A 24,077-nucleotide genomic window follows, 5' to 3' on the forward strand; every position below is an offset into this window, starting at 1 on the left:
AAAAACTATTTAATACATTATTGCACTTAAATACTCTCAACGTCTTAGGTGGGCGTTGGTCCGCATAATGTTTTTCAAGGAATTATAATCTATTAAGGAATTGGAATCTGTGAGGAATTCGAATCCAATTCCATATTCTGTGATGGTGGAAGTGATGTTGACGGTGGCAATAATGGTGATGACGGCGACAGAAGTGATGGTGGGTGATGTGTGTGAAATGCACAGGATTTATTCCTACTTTTAAATTATAAATTTAGCACACAAAGGTAGTGAACCTGTCTTTTAGTGGTATAGTTGGATAAGTAGGGTGTCGAACTCAGGGAACGGAAATTAAACTAATAACTAATTTTAACTAAACAAGTAATAAAACTAAAGGGTTTTTCTCTAGTTTTACAAGACTAGAAACTTAAACACAACACCTAACAAGTGATTAACTAACATCTAAAAACAAGTAAAAATTCACCAAATTTGACAGAAAGTTTTTGTTTAGGTCCAACCAATTCACTCCTATGGTTATTTGTATAATAAAATGATAATTAATTGTTATTGGTTACCAACTATAGTGGTTAGATTCATGTTCACTATTACTAACCCTTAGAAAATTAATTAATTCAAGCAGTGACCAATTGTTTAAACTAATTAACTCCCTAGTTCATTTATTTGGATTAAATAAGATTTGTAATTGGTTAATCAAGTTGGTGACTCAACTAACCTCTTGTTTGTTGGTTTCTCAAACAAGCTCACAGATTAATTTACCTATTCTCTAATTAATCCTAGTTTCATGTTCATTAATCTTAGACATATGATGAAGTGTTCACATAAACATATGAGGTTAACAACTCAGAGATGTTCACGAAACTTAATTGTCTTCCAATTAATATAAAATAGTTATGGTTAATGCATAAGGTTCTTTAACAAACTTAATTTAATAAAATCACCAATAAACAATCAATAGAAGTTATAATCAAACCATAGGAGTAACTTGGTTTTTCCTAAACAGAAACAACACGAATTTAGCTCATGATTACAGTTGAAACAAGCTCAAAAACGAATTTAACTAAGCTAGTCATGATTAAATCCTAAGATTAAGTGGAAAATATAACCTAATTCGCCTTGAGTCTTCAAAAGATCGAAGATTAGGGTTCTTCAGGTCTCCAAAGGGTTCTTCAATCGCATGTGTATCTCCCAAAAAGCCAGAAAAGTCCCCAATTTGGAATAAGGTTCCCAATTTATACTTATCACAAAACAGGGCCAACTCGGCGAGTAGGTCCCCAACTCTTTGAGTAGATGTGGAAAATACGTGTTTATCAAGGACTCTTGACTTTTCTTCGTGAATATTCTCGGGAACTCGCCGAATAGCTTCGTAGACTCGCCGAGTAGCTCCAGATATCTTCTTTTTCTTCATTCTTTGGTTTCTAATTGCTTCTCCTTATTCCTTTTTTTATTCCAAGCATGTCTTCTGGACTGAAAACACAATTTAGACATTATTAAGTACCTTTTGTCCATATTATGCACATAATTAGCTAAAAATGAATAAAAATCAATACTAAACATATGGCTAATTATGCACATATCAAAATACCCTATACTTGTTTTTTGCTTGCCCCCAAGCAAAACTCAATTTTAGCACATTAGAATCACATAGGATAACTCCAATTGAACCCAACCATTATGCCAAAACCGCAACGCGTGCATTTGTGTCTAAAATTTTCTTAACCCCTCCTCCCCCCCCCCTCAAATATTGCAAATACTTACAATCCTCATAAACGTTCACCCACTTATCCCGAACAATGCTTATTTTATGCATCCCTCCGAATCCATCCGTAGAAAACTTCCTAACCTCAAGGTGTTTTTGGTTGAGAAACCCAAGCATACATAATCTAAAATTTAGAATTTATGATACCACTATGGAACTCTTTTGCATCCTCACTTTTTTGACAATTTGATCTTTGATTTTCGCGTATCTTCAAATTTTGAATCTTCGGAATTTTGATCTTCATACTTTGACTTTGATACTCCAAAAATTCTTCAATCTTTTTCTTCTAATTCTCTTTTTTTTTCACATGTAACTCATTTATTTCTCTTTTTTTTTCTTTTTGAAGACCCTACATGCTTAAGCAGGGGCGCTCAACTTCAACCTTTATTAGCTAAAGAATAAAATTTTCCTGGATACATTTATGGTACAGGATGCTAAACATATTGCATCCTTCGGGCTAAGCAAGGTCATGTTTTTGTCCCATGTTTTCACTGGAATTAGGAAGCCACGAATGCACTAGAACGTATATAAGCTCAACTAAATATTTGGGTCTTCATGCAATTATCAACATAAATCTAACATGGAATCCTAATTACTTTTACCAAAATTTTCTAAATTAAGTCCTAAGCAATATGTTTGGTATGCAAAAGTTGATTTTTTTTAAATATACCTAAATTAAGATATTAGGATTCTAAATTTACTAAGATGTAACTAACCCCCTACCCCACACTTACTTAATGCAATGTCCCCATTGCATGTTATGCATGAAAAATATAAATATGAAATATAGAGAGAATTGGAACAAACTCCCCTGGGGTAGCTGTCGTGAAGCTGATTTTATTCAATTAAGCTCCTACTTTGAATGACTTTAGACATGGGAACAGCTCATCCATATCTTGGTTGTCATGTCGCATGTGGTAAACATATAAATGACTCAAATATTTAAGGACTGCAATGAATGTGCCCAAAACAACTCTGGAGTAGAAAAATGTTGACAGACTCGGCAAGTTAGGCGTAAACTCGGCGAGTAGATCATCATTTTGCAGTAAAATCGCGTAATTACACATGTACTCGGCGAGTACTCTAGATTCACTTGGCGAGTATACTCTGATTCGAAAATAAAATTTCCTGCTCGTTGACTCTTGACTGGAGTGCTAGATCGGGATATTACAATGAATCTTCTCCTACCTCCTCCAGTAATAACACAATTGATCACTCCCAATCCTAACTGACTCAACCTTAATTGAAACATTTCGCACTCTTATCTAAAGCAATCCTCACTTGAACCTTGACCAAAAAGACTCCTATATGCATCCTAATCTTCCAACCTGAAAAACATGTAACCATGAGTGAAAGCAAACAAATCAAAGTCCTAAAAATATAAATATCCAAGTTCAACAAAGTCCATAATCAAACACCATAAAAACATAAAAAAAAACATAAAAACAACCAATCTTCAATCTTCTTCTTCTATATTTTCCCCTCCTGCGCCACTGCCTCCTTCTTGATTGTTTCTTCTCCGCATCCTCTCCTCCCAATTCATGATGTAAGGGTACCCGGGGTTGGGCTTTGGGGCGATGTTCATTTGCTGAAAAAGATAATTGAATAACTCATTGTTGTAGTTAACACCTTGCCCAATGTCATCCAAATATCTTCGATATTCCACTTGATTCGACCCATCATTTTCATCTTCCACCGGAACAATCGGTGGCTCTTCTCGGGCCCGTTCATTCCTTTGCCGAACCCTTCGTCCCGGCTCTTTGGGAATAACCGCCTCGTCTGCATGTGGCATTGCATATGAATCCCCAATTTTTTCCATAATTCTCGCCCTCCGATATAGTGTAGTGTTGAATGGAGGAGGAGAAATCATAGTTAAGGCCCTAGCCTCTTGTAAGTCTAGGATCCCAAATGATCTCGCGAGTCTTGTTACAAACATTCCTCCATTAATTTTGTAGGTAACCTTTTCCTTAACAGCTCCGTCCGTGAGATACTTGGCTAAGCAATAGGGCAAGTTGCAGAAGATGTCTGGGGGGATGATGCTCCAAAGGTAGAAAATGTCAAGGGTTGGGACCTTGTCATCATCCTTCCTCATATTGATGATGATGGCAATGAGGCGGTGAATCAGACGATGAATGGGCGAGCGGATATGGCCTTCTTATGCAGAAGATGGAATGTACACCCGGTTCGCAATGGTATTCCACCAAGTGGAAGCCACAACATGGCATTGCTCCAAGAAGGTCTCAAAATCTTCCGTCAATATGGCATTTTGATCATAAATGCCTATCCTCCAAGCAAGTTCCGCAATACTGCATTGTCGCAGCTCCCCTCTAAGTGAAAAAGAAATGAAATTGGGGTTATAATATTCACTACCACCTCGGAATGAGATGGTAGCAAAAAATTCCCAACATAGCTCTACAAAGACTGGTTCTTGGATCTTGAATATCTGTAACCATCCATCACAAATTATTGTAGATTCTCCCACATCACAAGATTTCAACACGTAAGGTGTCAATTCTTCTTCCAAACCAATTTTTCCCAACCAATCCCAATTAACTGCATTGGGAAGGTGAATTTCTTTTTGCTTGAGAGCCTCTAATCTGTTCTTTGCACGGGCTTGTGAAGATCTTGAAGTTATTTGTTGAAAAGTAAGCCATGGAATATCTCCTTGGCCTCCTCCCCTTGAAGTCTGCCCTCTTCTAGACATAATTTCTGCAAAATAGCATCAAGAGAACAACAACAAACAAAACCCAACAATTAAAATCAACCAAAACAGATCTCTCTTGGCACCTACTCATCGAGTTCATGAACTACTCGGCGAGTAGGATGAACTTCGGGAACAGTTTTCAATCGGACCATATTAGGTCAATGAAAACACCTAATTTTGCAAAGGGGTTTGCTGTATTAAGTCCCTTAAACACACATCCATAAGAAATTTTGTCTAAAGCTTCCTAATTCATAGTAAACTAAAAACCCTAGAATTGGAGAAAACCCCCAAATCCGGATTTTAAGCAAAATAAGAACCAAGAATTGATAAAGTTGCAATCTTTAACAAGTATTGAGAGTAAAAATCATACCTTTTCACTTGGTGGATGGAGATTCAACAAGAAAGAAAAAAAACTAGAGAAATGGCTTAAGAGTAGAAGTGCATGACGAGTATGAGTGGTTTGGTGAAAGTGAATAAAAGAAAAAAACCCTAATTTACAGATTGTAAAAACCCGTGTAAATGTTCTACTCACCGAGTATAAACATCTACTCGCCGAGTAGAAATGCGTATTCGCGATTTTCGGGGATTTCGAATAGGTACTCGCCGAGTAGTACATATAAACTCGGCGAGTAGAGCATGCAGTTTTAAAAAAAAAATTAATTTTTAAACCACCACCCCACACTTTGAGCATTGCTTGCCCTCAAGCAATCATTTTTAAACATAATTTCAGAAGAAGAATGAAAGAAAACAGATCCTAAGGAATGAAAAAGAAAACAAAGGGAAAATAAATGCAAACTCTAAACTCGGGTTGCCTCCTGGAAGCGCTTCTTTTTAAGGAGTCATTATCTGGACTCCTTCCATTCTACGTTTCTGCCATTCCCTCTAGCAGCAGCCCTTCTTCTATGTCTTCATTTCTCTGGATTCCTTCTTCGTATTTTTTCACTCTATGTCCATTAACCTTGAAAGGGTTGCCATCTCTTGACAATAACTCGATAGCTCCATGTGGAAACACCTTCTTCACTAGAAATGGACCATCCCATCTTGACTTTAGTTTGCCCGGAAAAAGTTTGAGTCTTGAATTAAAAAGCAACAACTTTTGCCATTCATGAAAATCTTTATTACCCTTGATCCTCTTGTCATGCCAACTCTTGGTTTTCTCTTTATAAATTAAGGAGTTAGTGTAAGCCTCATTGCGAAGTTCCTCAAGAGCATTCATTTGCATCAACCGGTTGTTTATAAGCTTAGCTATATCAAAGTTGCACATTTTTAAAGCCCAAAAAGCTTTATGCTCTATTTCCACCAGCAAATGACATTACTTTCCATAAACTAGCCTATATGGTGTAGTACCAATAGGTGTTTTGAAAGCTGTTCAGAAGGCCCAAAGTGCATCATCTAACTTATCCGACCATTCCTTCCGACTGCTCCCCATCGATCTCTCTAAAATTCTTTTTAAGGCTCTATTTGTCACTTCAGTTTGCCCACTTGTTTGTGGATGGTAAGATGTAGAGAATTTATGGGTTACCCCATATTTCCTTAACACCTTTTCTAACTGATCATTCGCAAAGTGAGTGCCTCGATCACTTATAAGGGCTTTAGGAACTCCAAATCTCGAAAATAACTTCTTGAAAAATCGCACCACCACCCGAGCATCAATAGTTGGTAAAGATTGTGCCTCCGCCCACTTGGATACATAATCCACCGCCACCAATATTTATTTGTTGCCTTTTGACATGGGAAATGGTCCCATGAAATCGATCCCCCATACGTCAAATACTTCGCACACTTTAGTACTATGTTGTGGCATTTCGTTTCGGGATGAAATGTTTCCCGCTCTTTGGCATGCATCACATTCTTTGACATATTGGGTAGCATCTTTAAAAATAGTGGGCCAATAAAACCCAATATCGAATATCTTCTGCTAGTGTGCTCCATGATGTCCACCGGTGGGCCCGCTATGACAATGCTCCAAAATTTGTCGACTTTCATTTCCGAAGACACATCTTCGAATGATTCCATTCGCGCAATTTCGGAAAAGATATGGCTCATCCCAAAAGTAGTATTTTATTTCTGAAAAGAATTTCTTCTTTTGTTGGCGAGTAAGATCTTTTGGGATATACTTGCTAGCTAAGTAATTACATATGTCCGCAAACCATGGCTCTTCCCCCGTGGTTACCATAATGTACTCATCCGAAAAGTCATCTCCAACTTTATCTTCCACCAATGCTTCCAATTGCGGGTTTTCTAGCCTTGACAAGTGGTCGGCTGCTATATTCTCCATTCCTTTCTTATCGTGTATCTCGATGTCAAATTCTTGTAGAAGTAGAACCCAACGTATCAATCTTGGTTTGGCATCCTGCTTGGCAAACAAATACTTGATAGCATAGTGGTCAGTAAAAACAGTGGTTTTAGATAAAACTAGATAAGGGCAGATTTTGTCAAAAGCATACACCACAGCTAGTAATTCTTTTTCGGTGGTGGTGTAATTCTCTTGGGTAGGATTCAAAGTCTTACTTGCATAATAAATGGGTTGAAAGTGATTATCAACCCTTTGACCAAGGACAGCTCCTAATGCAAAGTCACAAGCATCACACATTATTTCAAATGCTAAATCCCAATTCGGGGCAATAATGATCGGGGCATTAGTCAATTTTTCTTTCAAAAATTCAAAAGCCTCTAAACACTCTTTAGTAAATTTTAATGGTGCATCTTTTAAAAGCAATTGTGTTAGAGGTCTAGCTATTTTCGAAAAATATTTTATGAAACGCCGGTAAAAACCCGCGTGACCTAGAAAACTTCGAATGCCCTTCACATTAGTTGGTGGAGGTAATTTGGCAATTGTATCTATTTTTGCCTGATCCACCTCAATTCCCAATTTGGAAACTTTGTGGCCTAAAACTATACCCTCCTTGACCATAAAGTGACATTTTTCCCAATTAAGGACTAAGTCGGTTTTTTCACACCTTGCAAGCATTAAATCAGGGTTAGTGAGACAATCATGGAAGGAAGATCCAAAAAACAGAAAAATCGTCCATAAATACTTCCATGAATTTTTCCACCATTTCGTGGAAAATGGCCATCACGCACCTTTGAAATGTCGCAGGTGCATTGCATAACCCAAAGGGCATGCGACGATAGGCAAAAGTTCCACTTGGGCAAGTGAAAGTGGTCTTTTCTTGGTCCATTGGGTCTATGGGTATTTGGAAGTAACCCGAAAATCCGTCTAAGAAACAATAATAGCTATGGCCCGACAAACTTTCTAGCATTTAATCAATAAAAGGTAAAGGAAAATGGTCTTTACGAGTGGCATCGTTTAGCTTTCGATTATCGATGCACACTCGCCAACCGGTTACCGTTCGTGTTGGAATAAGCTCATTCTTCCCGTTAGTTATAACTGTCATCCCTCCTTTCTTGGGCACCACTTGGATAGGACTCACCCACGAACTGTCAGAAATAGAATAAATGATCCCTGCATCTAAGAGCTTGACTACTTCCTTCTTGACCACTTCTTGCATGTTTGTGTTCAATCTTCTTTTGTGTTGCACAACCGGCTTTGATCCTTCCTCCAGGTTAATCTTTTGAGAACAATAAGAGGGGCTTATTCCCTTGATATCGGTAATGCTCCATGCAATGGCCCGCTTTCGCTTCTTCAAGACTTGAATTAATTCTTCTTTTTCAGATTTGGAGAGATCAGAAGCTATTATAACTGGTTTTTGATGACCATCTTCAAGGAAGGCATACTCCAAGTGATCTGGTAGTGCTTTGAGCTCTGTTTTTGTGTTCTACATGTTGTACTCGCTGAGTACAGGTAAGGGACTCGGTGAGTCCTCTGCAGAATTCACGACTTCTCGGGTTTCTTCAACTAGACTCGGCGAGTAGATCGAGTCTACTCGGCGAGTAGAGTGCTCAAAGTTCTTCATTAATTCCTCATAATCAGCTTTTTCCAGTAATCTATCAATTTCCAGTAGGTCTTTTTCAGCATCAAGTTCTTCATTAAAGATGATGGTAGACTTGTTTGGGTCTTCATTATCCCATTCCTCCATCAATTCATCCAACATGTCAATTGAAAATGTCGTGTCATCACTATTCCTCGCATGCTTCATAACTTGATCGACCCCGAAAGTGACTGAATCATCCCCCACTCGTAGAGTAAGTTTCGAGTCTCTCATGTCCACTATAACACTTGTCGTGTTACGGAAAGCTCTTCCAAGGATGATCGGGACTTGAGGATCCGCTTCCATGTCTAGAATTATAAAGTCTGCGGGAAACACAAACTTGTCCACCTTGACCAATAAATCTTCACATATTCCTCTTGGAAATGTGACTGTTTTATTTGCTAAGTGAATTGCCATTCGAATTGGCCTTGGTTCCGGGAGATCCAATTTCTTGAAAAATGAATAAGGCATGAGGTTCACACTTGCTCCCGAATCAGCCAAAGCATGAATGGTGGCCAAGTTACCAAATTGACAAGGCAAAGTCAAGCTTCCCGGGTCACCCTTCTTCTTTGGTAGTTTGCTTAACATGGCCGCTGAGCAGTTCTCATTAAGAACTACCTTTTTTACTTCCTCCATCTTCCTTCTATTGGTTAGAAGCTCCTTGAGGAATTTGGCATATTTTGGCATTTGTGCAACTGCTTCGATGAATGGTATGTTGATTTGAAGAGCTTTTATATGGTCTAGAAACTTCTGGTATTCCTCTTCCTTCTTTTCTTGCTTAGCTCGGGCTGGAAATGGCATTGGAGGCTGAAAGGGATTTTCAGGAATCTGATTTTTCGGAATGGTCACTGGACTCGTCCAGTCCATATTCTGAACTCGACGAGTAGCTTCTGTATCATGCAGATTTTGACTTTTGTTTTGTTTTTCTGCATCTTCCTTTTGCAACTCCTTGGTTTCTTCAGTCTGAATAGGGGCCAGAGGAGTAATTATCTTCCCACTTCTTTTTGTCACGATATTTATGTGCGCGCCTCGTGGGTTGTTTTCAGTTTTACTAGGAAGTTCTCCCGGTGATCTTTGATTGATTTGTTGAGCAAGTTGCCCCAGCTGTGTCTCAATGTTGTGGATGGATGCTTGTTGATTTCTAAGCATTGTTCTTGTTTCTTGGATTGCAGCATCATGATCAATTATGTCTCTTTTCTGAAGCAGCTACAAACTTGGTAAGCATCTCCTCCAAACTTGGTTTTCTTTCTTGTGTCGGTTCCTCCTTTTGGTAATAACCTCTTTTTTTTGTTTAAACTTCTCCTCCTTAGCCTTCTTGTACTCATCATAAGGGAGCCACTCTTTCTTTCTCTTTCGCCAATCTTCATCATATCGGTCACCACTTGAGTAGCACACTTGCACCTTCTTATTGCCATTCTCATCTAAGTCACAATCTCTAGTAAGATGAGGCCCATTGCAGTTCTCACAGCCCACCCGAATAGCATGGATCGTTTGATCCATTTTGTCTATCCTCCTATCCATGTTTTTCAACATAGCCATGACTGCTGACAAATCTTCTGAAGCTGCATAGGCGGACCCCCTTGTCACATCATTTCTTGGATTGTGGTATTCTCTAGAGTGCTTAGAGAGTTCTTTAATTAGTTGCTTTATCACCGGAGGTGCTTTCTTCGTGAGTGGACCTTGCGAGTCAAGTAATTGCCTTGTTGTGACATTTACTCCATCATAGAAAATGGAGATTTCTTGTTGACTATTAAGGTCATGATGTGGGAAATTCCTTAGTAAGCTCTTGTACCTCTCCCAAGCTTCATAAAGTGACTCTCCAGCTTGTTGTTCAAAGTTGGCTATGGCTTTCTTTAGCTTCGATATCTTGGATGGTGGGCAGAATTGATCAATGAACTCTTCTTTCATCTTGGCCCATGTAGTGATGGATCCGGGGGGGTAGTGACTTGAGCCAATCCTTTGCAGCACCCTTCAATGTAACCGGAAGCATGCGAAGTAGCTAAGTTTCCCAAGGCACATTTGGAACATTGAAATAATCAGCTACATCATTAACTTCATCCAAGTGTTTCTAAGCATCTTCGTGGTCTTTGCCGGTGAAGGGGATCTCCTTAAGTAGAGCAAGGATGTGACCCTTAAGCTCAAAAGTAGCAGTTGCGGGAATTACGGGTTACACAAGTACTGGGCCAGTATCATCGCGTATCCTCTTCTTCCATTCCCCCATGGGGACTTCATCGATGTTAGCCATGATAATAGCTAAATCGTCCTCGGAATCGGAGTCCTGCCCGTATGTAGGTTCTTCTTCTTCTTCGGTTTCGTACTCAGTGTCTTCTTTAATCGGGTCTTCGCTGGCTAAAGAGGCGTTGGATGCCCCTGATTTGCTACCCTTCTTCTTCCCAAAAACAGTCTTCAAGCTAGACAAAGGCGACTTCTTAGGTGTATTCGAGCTTTCAATGTCTTTGCCTTTGTTCTTTCTCAATGCGGATTCTGGGTCTTCAAAAGGGGGTACCAGTGGAGTGTTGGATCCTCTGGTCAAGAAAATTCTGCAATAAAACAAGAAAAATGCGTAAAAAGAACAAAAAATGAAACTAAACGAAAATAAAAATTAATTTGCCAAACAGCAGGGTACTCGCCGAGTAGGTGCGAGTGCACTCGACGAGTAGCCTGTCTAAACTAAAAAAAAATTAAAAAAACTAAATAAAAACTTCTAAAAAAAACTAATAAATTCTAAAACCTAACCTACTCACTGAGTTACTAAAAAATTAACTTTGTTCAAGAAAAACTCACACAAAGGATCGATAAAATTAGGAATTAGACTTAACTTTTGAACCGTTCCCCAGCAACGGCGCCAAAAACTTGATGTGTGTGAAATGCACTGGTTTTATTCCTACTTTTAACTTATAAATTTAGTACACAAAGGCAGTGAACCTGTCTTTTAGTGGTATAGTTGGATAAGTAGGGTGTCGAACTCAAGGAACGGAAATTAAACTAATAACTAATTTTAACTAAACAAGTAATAAAAGTAAAGGGTTTTTCTCTAGTTTTACAAGACTAGAAACTTAACTAACAACTAAAAACAAGTAAAAATTCACCAAATTTGATAGAAAGTTTTTGTTTAGGTCCAACCAATTCACTCCTATGGTTATTTGTATAATAAAATGATAATTAATTGTTATTGGTTACCAACTATAATGGTTAGATTCATGTTCACTATTACTAACCCTTAGAAAATTAATTAATTCAAGCAGTGGCCAATTGTTTAAACTAATTAACTCCATAGTTCATTTATTTGGATTAAATAAGATTTGTAATTGGTTAATCAAGTTGGTGACTCAACTAACCTCTTGTTTGTTGGTTTCTCAAACAAGCTCACACATTAATTTACCCTCACACATTAATTTACCCATTCTCTAATTAATCCCAGTTTCATGTTCATTAATCCTAGACATATGATGAAATGTTCACATAAACATATAAGGTTAACAACTAAGAGATGTTCATGCAGCTTAATTGTCTTCCAATTAACAGAAAATAGTTATGGTTAATGCATAAGGTTCTTTAACAAACTTAATTTAATAAAATCACCAATAAACAATCAATAGAAGTAATAATCAAACCATAGGAGTAACTTGGTTTTTCCTAAACAGAAACAACACGAATTTAGCTCATGATTACAGTTGAAACAAGCTCAAAAACGAATTTAACTAAGCTAGTCATGATTAAATCCTAAGATTAAGTGGAAAATATAACCTAATTCGCCTTGAGTCTTCAAAAGATCAAAGATTAGGGTTCTTCATGTCTCCAAAGGGTTCTTCAATCGCAGGTGTATCTCCCAAAAAGCCAGAAAAGTCCCCAATTCGGAATAAGGTTCCCAATTTATACTTATCACAAAACAGGGTCAACTCGGCGAGTAGGTCCCCAACTCTTTGAGTAGATGTGGAAAATACGTGTTTATCAAGGACTCTTGACTTTTCTTCGCGAATATTCTCGAGAACTCGCCGAGTAGCTTCGTAGACTCGCTGAGTAGCTCCAAATATCTTCTTTTTCTTCATTCTTTGGTTTCTAATTGCTTCTCCTTATTCCTTTTTGCTTCCAAGTATGTCTTCTAGACTGAAAACACAATTTAGACATTATTAAGTACCTTTTGTCCATATTATGCACATAATTAGCTAAAAATGAAGAAAAATCTATACTAAACATATGGCTAATTATGCACATATCAGTGGGTAATGGCGGAGGTGATGTCGGTGGTTGCTGTAGAAATTGTGATGGTGGCGGTCATGAGTAGTGGCGGATATGATGGGTGGTGTAGTGGTGGAGGTGGCAATGGTGGTAGAACTCCAGACAGTAGCAGCCACCTCAGTGGCAATGATCTCCCGAATCTGATCATCAGTCAAACCTGGCCTATCATGGCCACCCACTCCAGATCTTGATCCTCTCATCTCCACCATTCTGAAATTAAACCAAGACACATCAGAAAAGCCACAATAAAATTGCTACACACAAAAGACAAGACTAAACCCTTGGGGTTCGTGACTTCCTTTCTACGCGTACGAATCCTATACTTTTAGTAGTACGGGACCATACTACCTTCCACACCTACCCGTATTTGTCTTAAGGATCATCAAAGCCACCCAATCATAAATACAACAACTAGGATACGCATATATCCTATCCTCACTCACTCACTCTCTCTCTCTCTCTCTCTCACTCACTCACTCTCGTGGCTATACATTCCTCATCTGGCCAGCTGCTCACACATACACTCATCCGTGAAACTTCCATCAACCCTGCAACAATCATGTATGCTAATCATACATAACACTGGATCCTATAGAAAACCGAACACTTGATTCTAGCCTAATCCCACAACCAAACAAGGAACATGAAATAAGGCTAAATGAAACATTCTCAGGCTAAAAAATATTAGTTATGTACAACTATGATGCATACACTAAGCAACTACAATAATGATGTCAATTTTATACAAGAAGTGACCCTAGGATATCATGCATCATACATCAGACAGTTCTATCATGCAACTCCTGAAGATCCTTAGCCTATCAATAGCATACTGTTCTATCATAAGCATCATATCAAATAACAGTGGGGTAACTTGGGGTGTACATTCTTGATCCAGTTTATCGTACACATCACATCCTTCCTTGGTTACTTTTGAAAACAATTTTGAAAACCATTTTAAAAACATTTTTAGTTCGTTAGTTTGAGTCTAGTTTCACGTGAATGTTCATCCAATTCCATCAAACTAAGTCTCTAATACCAACTTGTAACATCCCAAAAATCACAATAAATTTTAACTTTTCAAAAACAACCCAAACCCATAATTGTTAATAAAACCATTGTTTCAAAAGTGTATTTTAGTAATCAGTGTATCCCAAAATCTAATAACATAAATCTAAATAACATAAATCCAAACGATGTGCACGATCATGCCTTCACCTTGTCACGGGCATCTGAAGTACCTGAAACATTAAGTTGAAACTGTAAGCCAAAGCTTATTGGATTACCACTGGCCCACAACCTTATGGTTGGAATGCCTTGGCCCACAAACTTAGGGTTGGCTTGCCCAATACATAGCGGGTCCACAACCTCCTGTTTGGATTAACTCAAGCCCAAAACCTCCTGATTGGAATGCCCTGGTTTGTTGAATGACAACATAAAGCAGTACAATCTCAACTCCACATACTATGTCGACATATAAATAACAAATAACATATACTTAGCAACAGATAATCATATAACCAGTCAACAGATCTATAGATCACTACCACATATGAACAACCTATATACCAGAATAAATAAACTAATAGGCCGACATTAGTGCCTTCGACCCACAAAAATAATGAGGAAAACTCACCTCTCAATCTGAACAAATATTCGAATAGGTATCTACTCTGAATCTCAGATCTACTCGTTACCTATTCATCAATTAGTGACCAATCTCAATTACAACTCTAAATACCCAAAATACCCTTAGTTCAAACTTGGTCAAACCCTGATGAAAGTCAAAAATCAATCCACACTCGAAAGTCCCACGACCACTGGTTACGTCGTGATACCTAATGGTCACGTCGTGACCTAATAAGTCAAAATAGTCGAGGAATACCATCCTCACGTCGTGACATCCAAGAGCTCACATCGTGAGGACACTCTAGACAGAAGTGTTTAATGAAACTCTTAATCCCTTTTTGCCAAGCAACCAAATCCTCCATAGTGTCTTATTTACTCCAGAACATAATAAAAATCATCGCTTTTTTGGCATGCATGTCCTAAACACTAACGAGGGCACAAAAGGAGAAAATGACACCAAATCTCATGAAAGAGTCATAAAACTCGACCATATTCCATAAAGCTGGCAACTTTATGGATTTCAACCACTACATCATCTTGAATATGATGGATTAAGCATAAAAACCTAGATCTGAGCCTATGGATTCATAAAGCAATGAACTTGAAACTCATAAAAGGTCCATAAGGTGTGAGAATGCTTGATGGAGAGACTTGAATGCATAAATGATGGACAAGATGCGCTTCTTTTTCTTCTTCTCCTCCTTGACTAGAATCAAAACAAATAAGCTCTAGATCAAATATGGATGTTAGTGTTTTAAAGGGGAGTGCAAGGACATGATGGAGGCAGAGGGTGGGGTAGCCCTAGCCCTCACTTCCTTTAAATACATAATAAAACCCCCAAAATTAGGGTTTCCTCTCACGTTGATCTCACGTCGTAAGCCATAAGTGCTCACGTCGGGAGCCTAAAGGTGATGCACTATTACACTTATCTCCCCACGACACGACATACATGTCTCACGTCGTGAGTAACATTAAAACCTTTAAATTTTAAAGTTGAAATTTCTCACCTGGACTGAATGTTAAATATACTCTTTTTGTATGAAATTAAAAATGAAATCTTTATAAAAATCCTATTATTTATGAAAAATTAACGATGAAGTCCCAAAATTATTTTTTTGAATAGAAAAACCCAAGAAACCCGCAAATTTATTCATTTTAGTTCATTTTGATATGTTCAGCAGGTCATGAGACCAAATTGTTAGTTTTTTAAAAATAATAAGACTTTTCTAAATATTTCTCAAAACTTATATGTATATTGTATGACCGTATTTTTTTGTATTTATATGTGTGTGTGTGTGTGTGTGTGTGTGTGTGTATATATATATATATATATATATATATATATATATATTCATGTATTATTAAATTTTTTGAAGTTTTTCATATGGTTGTTTTATGTTTTTATATATTTTAAATGTATAAACGTATTTTTGATGTATTTATATGATTTTTAAAGTATTTTTACGTACTTTTATGTATTTGGTATAGTTTATCACATGTTTATGTATTTTTTTACAAATGTTTATGTTATATATATATATATATATATATTAAAGTTTTTTTTTTTTAAGTTTTTCATATATGTATTTTTACGTTTTTATGGATTTTAAATGTATAAACGTATTTGCTACATAATTATATGATTTTTTAAGTATTTTTACGTATTTTTAAGTATTTTGGTATATTTTATCATGTATTTATTTTTTTAGAGTATTGTTATGTTTTTACATATTTTTATGTATTTTTGAAGTTTTTTTTATGTATTTTGATAATTTTGTTTTTACGTATTTATTCATTTTTACTTCAAGTTTCATTGTAAGCTAACTAAGAGACCTTGAAAATGAAGAAAAAAAACACTAGAGTACGTTCAAAATAAATATTTTTCAGAGATTATTAGCAATCAACTTCATTTTTGCAGGTAAATTCTTTCATTTTTTGTTGAATTCAGTTTGTAGATGAACAAAGTTTACGAATACTTTTATTAGCGACAAAAATATTCTTAAATTGTGTTCATCTACAAACTGAATTATAAAAGGGAGAGAAGAATTACCTGCAAAAATAACGTTGATTGCTAATAATCGTCTTTATAAAATACTTGTTTTGAAGTACTCTAATGTTTTTTTTTTCATCTACAATGTTTAATAGTTAGTTTATAATGAAACTTGAAATAAAAAATACATAAATACGTAAAAAAATATACCAAAATACATCAAAATAGTTAAAAGTTCTTAAAAAAATCACATAAATACCAAAAAAAAAATGTTTATATTTTGAAAATACGAAAAATATGTAAAAAATTATATAAAGAATTTAAGTAAACATTAAAAATTCTTAAAAAAATCATATAAATCCGTCAAAAAAAATATATTTTTTACATTTAAAATACATTAAAAAACCTAAAAAAATATAATAAAAACTTAAATATTTCATTAATATGTAAAAAAATATTCAAAAATACATTTATACGTTATATACAAATTTTGAGGAAATTTGTAGAAAAATCTCATTATTTTCGAAAAATTAACGATTTGGTCATATGACCTGCTAAACAGGTTAAAATGGTGTAAAGTGAAAACTTACCGGTTTCTTGGGTTTTTATATTTAAAAAAATAACTTGAGGATTTTATTTTTATTTTTCTTAAAATAATAAGACTTTTCTGAAGATTTCACATATTAATAACCATAACTTTTAATATATTTTTATAATTGGTAGTATATATATATATATATATATATATATATATATATATATATATATATATATATATATATATATATATATATATATATAATTTAATAAAAATTGAAAAGAAAAAAAAAAAGAAATGAAAATCACATTTAAATGGCTCCGGCCAATCAGAGAAGATAGAGTGTGGTGAGGGGAAACCGTAGGGAGCTAAGGGGATGTTTGACTTATCTTTTTGAAAGACAATTTTTTTTTTGAAAAAGATAAATTGGAAAGTATGTTTCGTAAAATGATTTTAAAACTATTTTTGGATTTTTGATATAAGAAAAACTGACTTTTTGAAAAACTCAAGAAAACATGATTTTTTGTAACTTTTCCAAAACGAAATTTTACCTTTCAAAAAGGTAAGCCAAATTCCCCCTAAACCGCACCTAGGGTGCCAGGTGGTGTTCATCGGTACGGTTCCGGCCACCTTTCACCTAAAACGTAGGCCTTCCAACCTTACAAAAAATAAAAATAAAATAAACATAAAGAACAAACACTTTTAAGATATTGAAGCCAACCACCCAAAGTGATATGCTTTCAAACAAATCCTTCTTTTTCAAGTGGATCCTATAAGAAAAATGGTATTTCGAAACAACCATTTATCCCACCATAAACTGTAAAATACGCCTCCAAGATGGTCTTTTATCTTCTGCAACCGAAGTGAAATAAACAAAGACAATGAATCATCATATGACGAAATCAAAAATACGGGTACCCCCACCATCTAACTACCTAATTCAATACGTCAATCGCAACATGGCTACTAAAGATGAGAAGCCGACTCCATCCATGTACATGTATCACAATACACAAAGAAGAGAAGGAACATCTAGGCCTTGACGATCAAGAGTTTCACTTGTAGGAAGCTTATCTATCGTCAACCGCCAAGCAAAATAATACCTTTAAAAAGAACAAATGAAACCCATTGAGTTATAACTGTATATTAAGATAACTTTTTCAATTAGCTTTTTTGATGGTTTTTTTTATAGTCGGTTTACAATTAGTTGAAAACAAAAAACTCATCCAATATCTTTTTCATTTTTCATTATCTGTTTGGGTGAAAAACCTCGCATAACCTCATCAGGTTGATGCTTTAAGAGAGTCAATCATATAGTTTATAATAGTTTTAATACTAAAAGATGTTTAAATGTACTCTGTATGTACAACCAACCACTAAAAACTGTTGAGGTTAATAAAAAAAAAAGTTTTGATAAGGTGATTTTTACAATGGTTCGTTCTTTTTGATTATTTCGTAATGCTTATATCTTTTAAAGTGTAATCAGAAAAAGGAGCTCTTATTATTTACTATTGTTTGAGTTGTTTAATTGGATTTTATGTATGTTATAGACTGTAGCAGAAGAAAAATTAATTGAATTTGATGGCTTAAATATCTTTTTATGAATTTTAGTTTTTTTTTTGTAATTTCTAACTTGCTAGGGTTGTTTGTTAACAAAAACCCATAAATCATAAAAAAAATCCACGAAAGCAAAGCTATTGATTATCTCGTACGTGCATATTTTTTTAAAACAATAAGAAAAACAAAGAAACAATATGCCAATTTACATATAACTCATACTCATAACAACTTAATTTAAAAGATTTTATAGATGTCAATAAGATCAAATTCATGTATATATGTATATTAATAAACATACACAAAATTCCATATGATTCATAATCACATAGGCTATCGACATAAGCTAGTTTTATAGGTTATCAATTTCTTCTAATTCTCTTTTTTTGTCAATAAATGCTGGCTAAATTTGTCTCATTTCTTGTTTTTTCTGGCACGATATTAAAAAAAATTGTTTATTAATCTGTTGAAACTCGTGTCCATCTCAATGTTGACCGAATATAACAAGGTGGGTTCAATAGCATAAGCAAGTTATGTATAATCTTATACATTAAAAGACATCCGATTTTAGTTGGTGCAATTAACTATTACTATAAACTATATAAATATTAAATGACAAAAAGTTTTGTTTAATTTAAATGAATATTTTAATAAATTGATCAGTTGATTAAATATGAGATACCATAATGATGATAATATTATTAATATTAATAGAAGTGCTTAGTCTGACTACTGTCATTTATGCTTATGGGTTGTACCCTCTTTTATGTATATTTTAAATTCACACAACTTGCAAAGTTGGTATTAAACAAATATAAGGGGCGAAGTTACATTTTATTAGAGCTTCGAGGGTTACAATGAAGAATCTTTGTCTAAGGAATATATGCGAAATTTGATTTAGTTTCATTTAAAAATTAGATGAAGTAAATTCTACATGCGAATATTACTTTAGCGTCATTTTAGTTATTAATTGTATTTTCAGTCTTAAAACAGAACGCATGAATTATATGTAATCTAAATCAATTACTTTAAACACATGGAGAAAAATGTAAATACTAACTGAAAAATAGTTCAAGCATATAAATGTTATATTTTTTAGGGACATTATAAAAAAATCTTGCACTTCGTTAGAAGGAATAAATCATCTTTCTGAGTTTTAACATATATGCAATACGTTTTATAATCTATTTTTAGGAATTAGGATGTATGAAACTGTGCAAGATGTGACGGTACGGTGCGAGATGTTGTAGAGAATGTTTTGTTGTGAAGAATCAACATGTCGAAAGTAACTTTGAAGTGCAACAAATATCGAAGACTTTCATATCAACGATATATCTTCTAATTTATATCGAAATGATTATTATTTCGATGTATATAACATTTTTGTATGCACACAAATGTCAAAATCTACATGTTTGTTTTGTGGTCAGTTGAGATTATTTGATATGTTGCCCATATATAGTATTATAGGTTAGGGGTTCGTTAACGCTTTCCACACACTTTATGCATTTTACTTTCTCTCATCTGTACTCTAACCTTCATGATCAATCATAAAGTTGACAAGTATTATTTACATGATGTGTTCTTACATCTAAACTTTCATTTGATTCATTTATTGACTTCATAACTCTTTAGGTGGTATCAGAACGGGAATATTGTTTCAACTCTTTCATAAATTTTCTTTTATTTTCATTTTTAGTTCTAAAATTGTTTTTAGATATAATTTTTGCAATTGAAACATGTTTCTTCGAATATGTTTGTATTTTTGATTCTGTCTTTTGTCTAAATCAATGCACACGAATCATATTTTATTTCAACGGAAAAATTTGAATACAAACACTATCATGAACTACGCAAATCATGTTAGATCGTCGACAAAAACCTCAATGTTGCTTCGTGAATACTACGATCAATGATCGGATAAAAAGGACGATTATCTCAATGGTTTGGATGAAGATCTTAGGAGGCCAATAAATAAAGGTGACCATGATGATAATCGAGCTACCACTTTTGGAGATGCAGCTAATGCATAAGCTATGGGACTTTAGATAAGAAAAAGAAAGCAAAATAATAAGAGATGTATGAGAGAGTTGCGAGGAGCTCTTCTTCTTGTTGTTTATGGCTAAATTTGAGGTTGCAAAACTGCAAAAGGAATTTGGGATATGTTAAAAGCTAAATTTCAAGGCACTGAAAGAACAAAGTAAAGCTCCATCTGTAACATCCCATTTTTCACAACCAAAAATTTTCATTTATTAAGGTGAAACATCCCCATTTATACGTCCATTAGTAAGAAAAAGAAACCGTTTATTCCAAATTACATTTATTAAAAAAATCAGAGTATCATAGAAAATGTGAAATCCTCAATGTTGTTGATGAGTGTCTATAGTCCTGCCTTCGTCTTCCCATAGACACTAGTGATACCTGAAACAATAAACAACCGGGTAAGTATAAAGCTTAGTGAGTTTCCCCCAAAATACCACATACGATAAACATATAAGCATGCATAACTGTCGCTCTTCGGGCCTTCGGCCTAACTGGACCGCCTGGCAGGCCTTCGATCTATCTGGGCCGGAATACCAGGGTTTGTTGGCCTACCACCTCAACCCAACCGCTCCTCTCGAGCCTCCATGCCTATGGCTTACAGCCGGCTAACACCAGGTATCTTGTCCTACAACACACAGCAGGACTGCCTCAACCCAAACCTAACACAACATGTCGACATATAAACAATTAGGATCAAGTAGGAACATAATACAAGCAAACAACAATCATACAGCTCACTACCGCCTACTAGTCCTCTCACAACATACAGTCCTATTACCAACTAACCTCCATAAAATGCGTAACCATAAGTAACCAGAGGTAAGATAGCTACCTGAACAGATGATCCTACTCTAAAGCCACAACTAAACAAGGAACATGAAAGAGAGCCTAGAACAAGAGTTCTCATGCTATCCTACATAACCACAACAGTCCCTAAGGGCACTTCATAGATGATAACCGACAAGCACAGATAACACACAGTTCTACAGATCACTAGAGCATAGCAACATACTCAATACCAGAACACCAATCACTATAGCATAGCAACATACTCAATACAAGAACACATATCTAACATATTACTACAACATAGCATCATACATAATACCAGAACATAGATCTAATAGATCACTACAACATAACAACATACTCAATACCAGAACATAGATCTTGAAGGGTTTTGAGCATTCTAACACTCTTATGGTGTACATGCAACCCTAGATGCTTTGGATCTATGGTTTATCTATTATACATGCATACATTCAATATTCCAAAGCATCATCCTAACTAGTATACAATGGAGTATAAACAACATGAAATACAAGTTAGATGACATACCTTTTAGTGTAGTTAAAGCCTTGGACCTTTAAGAACTTAGTGCCCCAAGTGTTGCACCTCAAATGGAATCACACAACACCACAAACAAATGGAGCAACTTGAGAAGATGTCACTTGCACTCATAAAATCAGCTTGCCCTCTTGTGTTTCCACTAGTGACTCCTTAGTGCCACTTAAGTCCTATTTCATGAGCTAGAGGGGTTCTAATATAGTGTGGCAAACTAGGGTTACACCATGTAAACCCTAATGACTTTCCATATCCCTCATGCTCCATGGGTAAAAACCTCCATGGAGTATCCATGGGTTACCACATGGATTTAGTCCAACATGAAGAACTATGGATCATAAGCCCACTTTATAAGAATGAATGATTTGCCAAATCAACCCGTTATATTTAATTCATCTCTTTTGATCACAAAATTAATTCCAAATTAATTATTGATCAATACTAATTAAATAATATGATTTAATATTAATATATTAGAACTTATATTATATTAACAAACCATAAATAACCTCTTCTCAATTATCCATCCTTCAGATTGTTCCGATGGCATGCAACCCAAATGGACCATGATACTCTCGGATCAAGTACATATCAATAATAGTTATGGGCTTAGACACCTAATCCAATAGTCTCCCACTTGGATAAGTCTAATAACTATTATTGCAAGCATGACTCCAACCCGACTAGCAATCGTAGCTCTTAAAAGTCGTTGTCGAACTCTGACCTAGTCAATGACGCGCCCATTAGATAATGGATCATATATTCCTCCATTCTAGATATCATATGGACTGAGACATGGATTATAATCATTCTCTCTGTCTATCTGTTGTTTCCCAATTTCTGATTTATGACAACCGACTAATTGAACAAATCAAATTAGTCCAGGCTTGGTCAAGCACTTAGGGGTGTCATCACTAAATCATCGAGGGGCCCACAGAAAACGCTTTTATCCACATGGGGTAAAAGGAACGAATAAACTTCGACCCAAATGCTTGCTTGTACTTACTCATCAAATTACACACAGCGACATGTTTTATAACAACCAAGTTACTGGTGCCTTTACATATGTCAATGTGCAATCGGCTCGTAGCTACAACTCACACGTCTCCATTTGAAGAATATAAGATAGTATCATCTCATGATCACTCGTGATAAAATCCATGAAGTGATTCAAATGAGCGTGGGTTAAATCCAATACTCGAATCTTATTCCATGAGTACTCATGAACACTATAGCCACATTGTCCTAGACAAACTACAGACCCATTCATGACAGTCTTGCCTCAATACCTACTTCCAAAGTATGATCGACTGTAGATGGCTTGAATAACCTAGTTATTCGGGAAGTCAAAACATGCAAAGTGAAACACAAGAATAATACTAATCCTATATGGCCCAAAAATTTTTGAGTCATATTGATTACTCATTATTCATTGTATAGTTTTCGAATAATCAACTTAATACTTGAATCAAAACAATAGTCATGCCATGCTCCAAACATGCACACCATGTTTGTCTAAACAATAGTTATGCCATGCTCCAACCATGCACACTATGTTTTTCTATGGTCCTTACTTTGTGAAATAGATCAATTGAAAAACATTTCAATGATGCTCATTTCACCATTCCAAATCCTTATTGCAAGTGTAAGAATTCCAAATTCTTGTCACTGCTAGAAAGTGTTAGATTCTAAACTATCATGTAGTGATTCCCTTTTAATGGCTAGTGTGACAACCTGAAATTTTTTATCTTATAAGTCCAGCCAATCAACCAAAAGTTAGACTTAATTCCATTGCCTTCTAGCCTTGTTAAGGATCATTCTAATGATTTATATGCCTAGTACACTGTTGGATTGGATGTTGAGGAGTGTTAGCTTAGGATTAGAGGAATGAAATTGATCTGAAAAACCCATCAAAAGGTGTTCACCGCCGTCAACCCAAGGGTGGCCGTCAACCCCTCCTATATATACACTTTTCTGTCATTTATTCCTCACTTTCCTTCCCTTAGCCGTAAACTCTATCAAACTTACTCAAGTATCATAAGTTCAAGAACACCATTTCCACTCTTTTCACCCTCTTTCCTTTGTATCTCCTTATAGAATAAAACTTAGGATCTTCAAACACTAGCCAAAACAAAAAAATCTTCAAGTGTTCTTCAAGTTTGGGCCGTGAACCACTCAAGTGGTCCATGAAACACTCATCAAGTTGGGTCGTAAACCAACTTGGGCCGTGAACCATTCATCCATTTGGGCGGTGAACTCCATTGGGCTGTGAACACTCCTTCAACCTCCTATCTTGTTTTCAAAACTTCTTTAGTGAGTTATCCTTGCAGCCTAGTTTGTTTCCC

General features: G+C 35.5%; 1 protein-coding gene and 1 non-coding gene across 2 annotated transcripts; one reads left to right on the forward strand and one right to left on the reverse strand.

The window, feature by feature from the left end:
• Positions 1-5,322: 5,322 nt before the first annotated feature.
• On the reverse strand, positions 5,323-5,724 carry LOC145089558 (uncharacterized). The gene has a single exon (XM_079027980.1). The coding sequence runs from the start codon at positions 5,722-5,724 to the stop codon at positions 5,323-5,325; it is 402 nt and encodes a 133-aa protein (XP_078884106.1).
• A 4,421-nt stretch (positions 5,725-10,145) lies between these two features.
• On the forward strand, positions 10,146-10,252 carry LOC145091200 (small nucleolar RNA R71). Its single transcript, XR_013702086.1, has one exon. It is a non-coding gene; the product is annotated as a small nucleolar RNA R71 (small nucleolar RNA).
• Positions 10,253-24,077: the final 13,825 nt, after the last annotated feature.

The sequence above is a fragment of the Lactuca serriola genome, chromosome 2 (assembly GCF_051521515.1).
Source record: "Lactuca serriola cultivar US96UC23 chromosome 2, Lser_US96UC23_V15, whole genome shotgun sequence".
Taxonomy (NCBI): domain Eukaryota; kingdom Viridiplantae; phylum Streptophyta; class Magnoliopsida; order Asterales; family Asteraceae; genus Lactuca; species Lactuca serriola.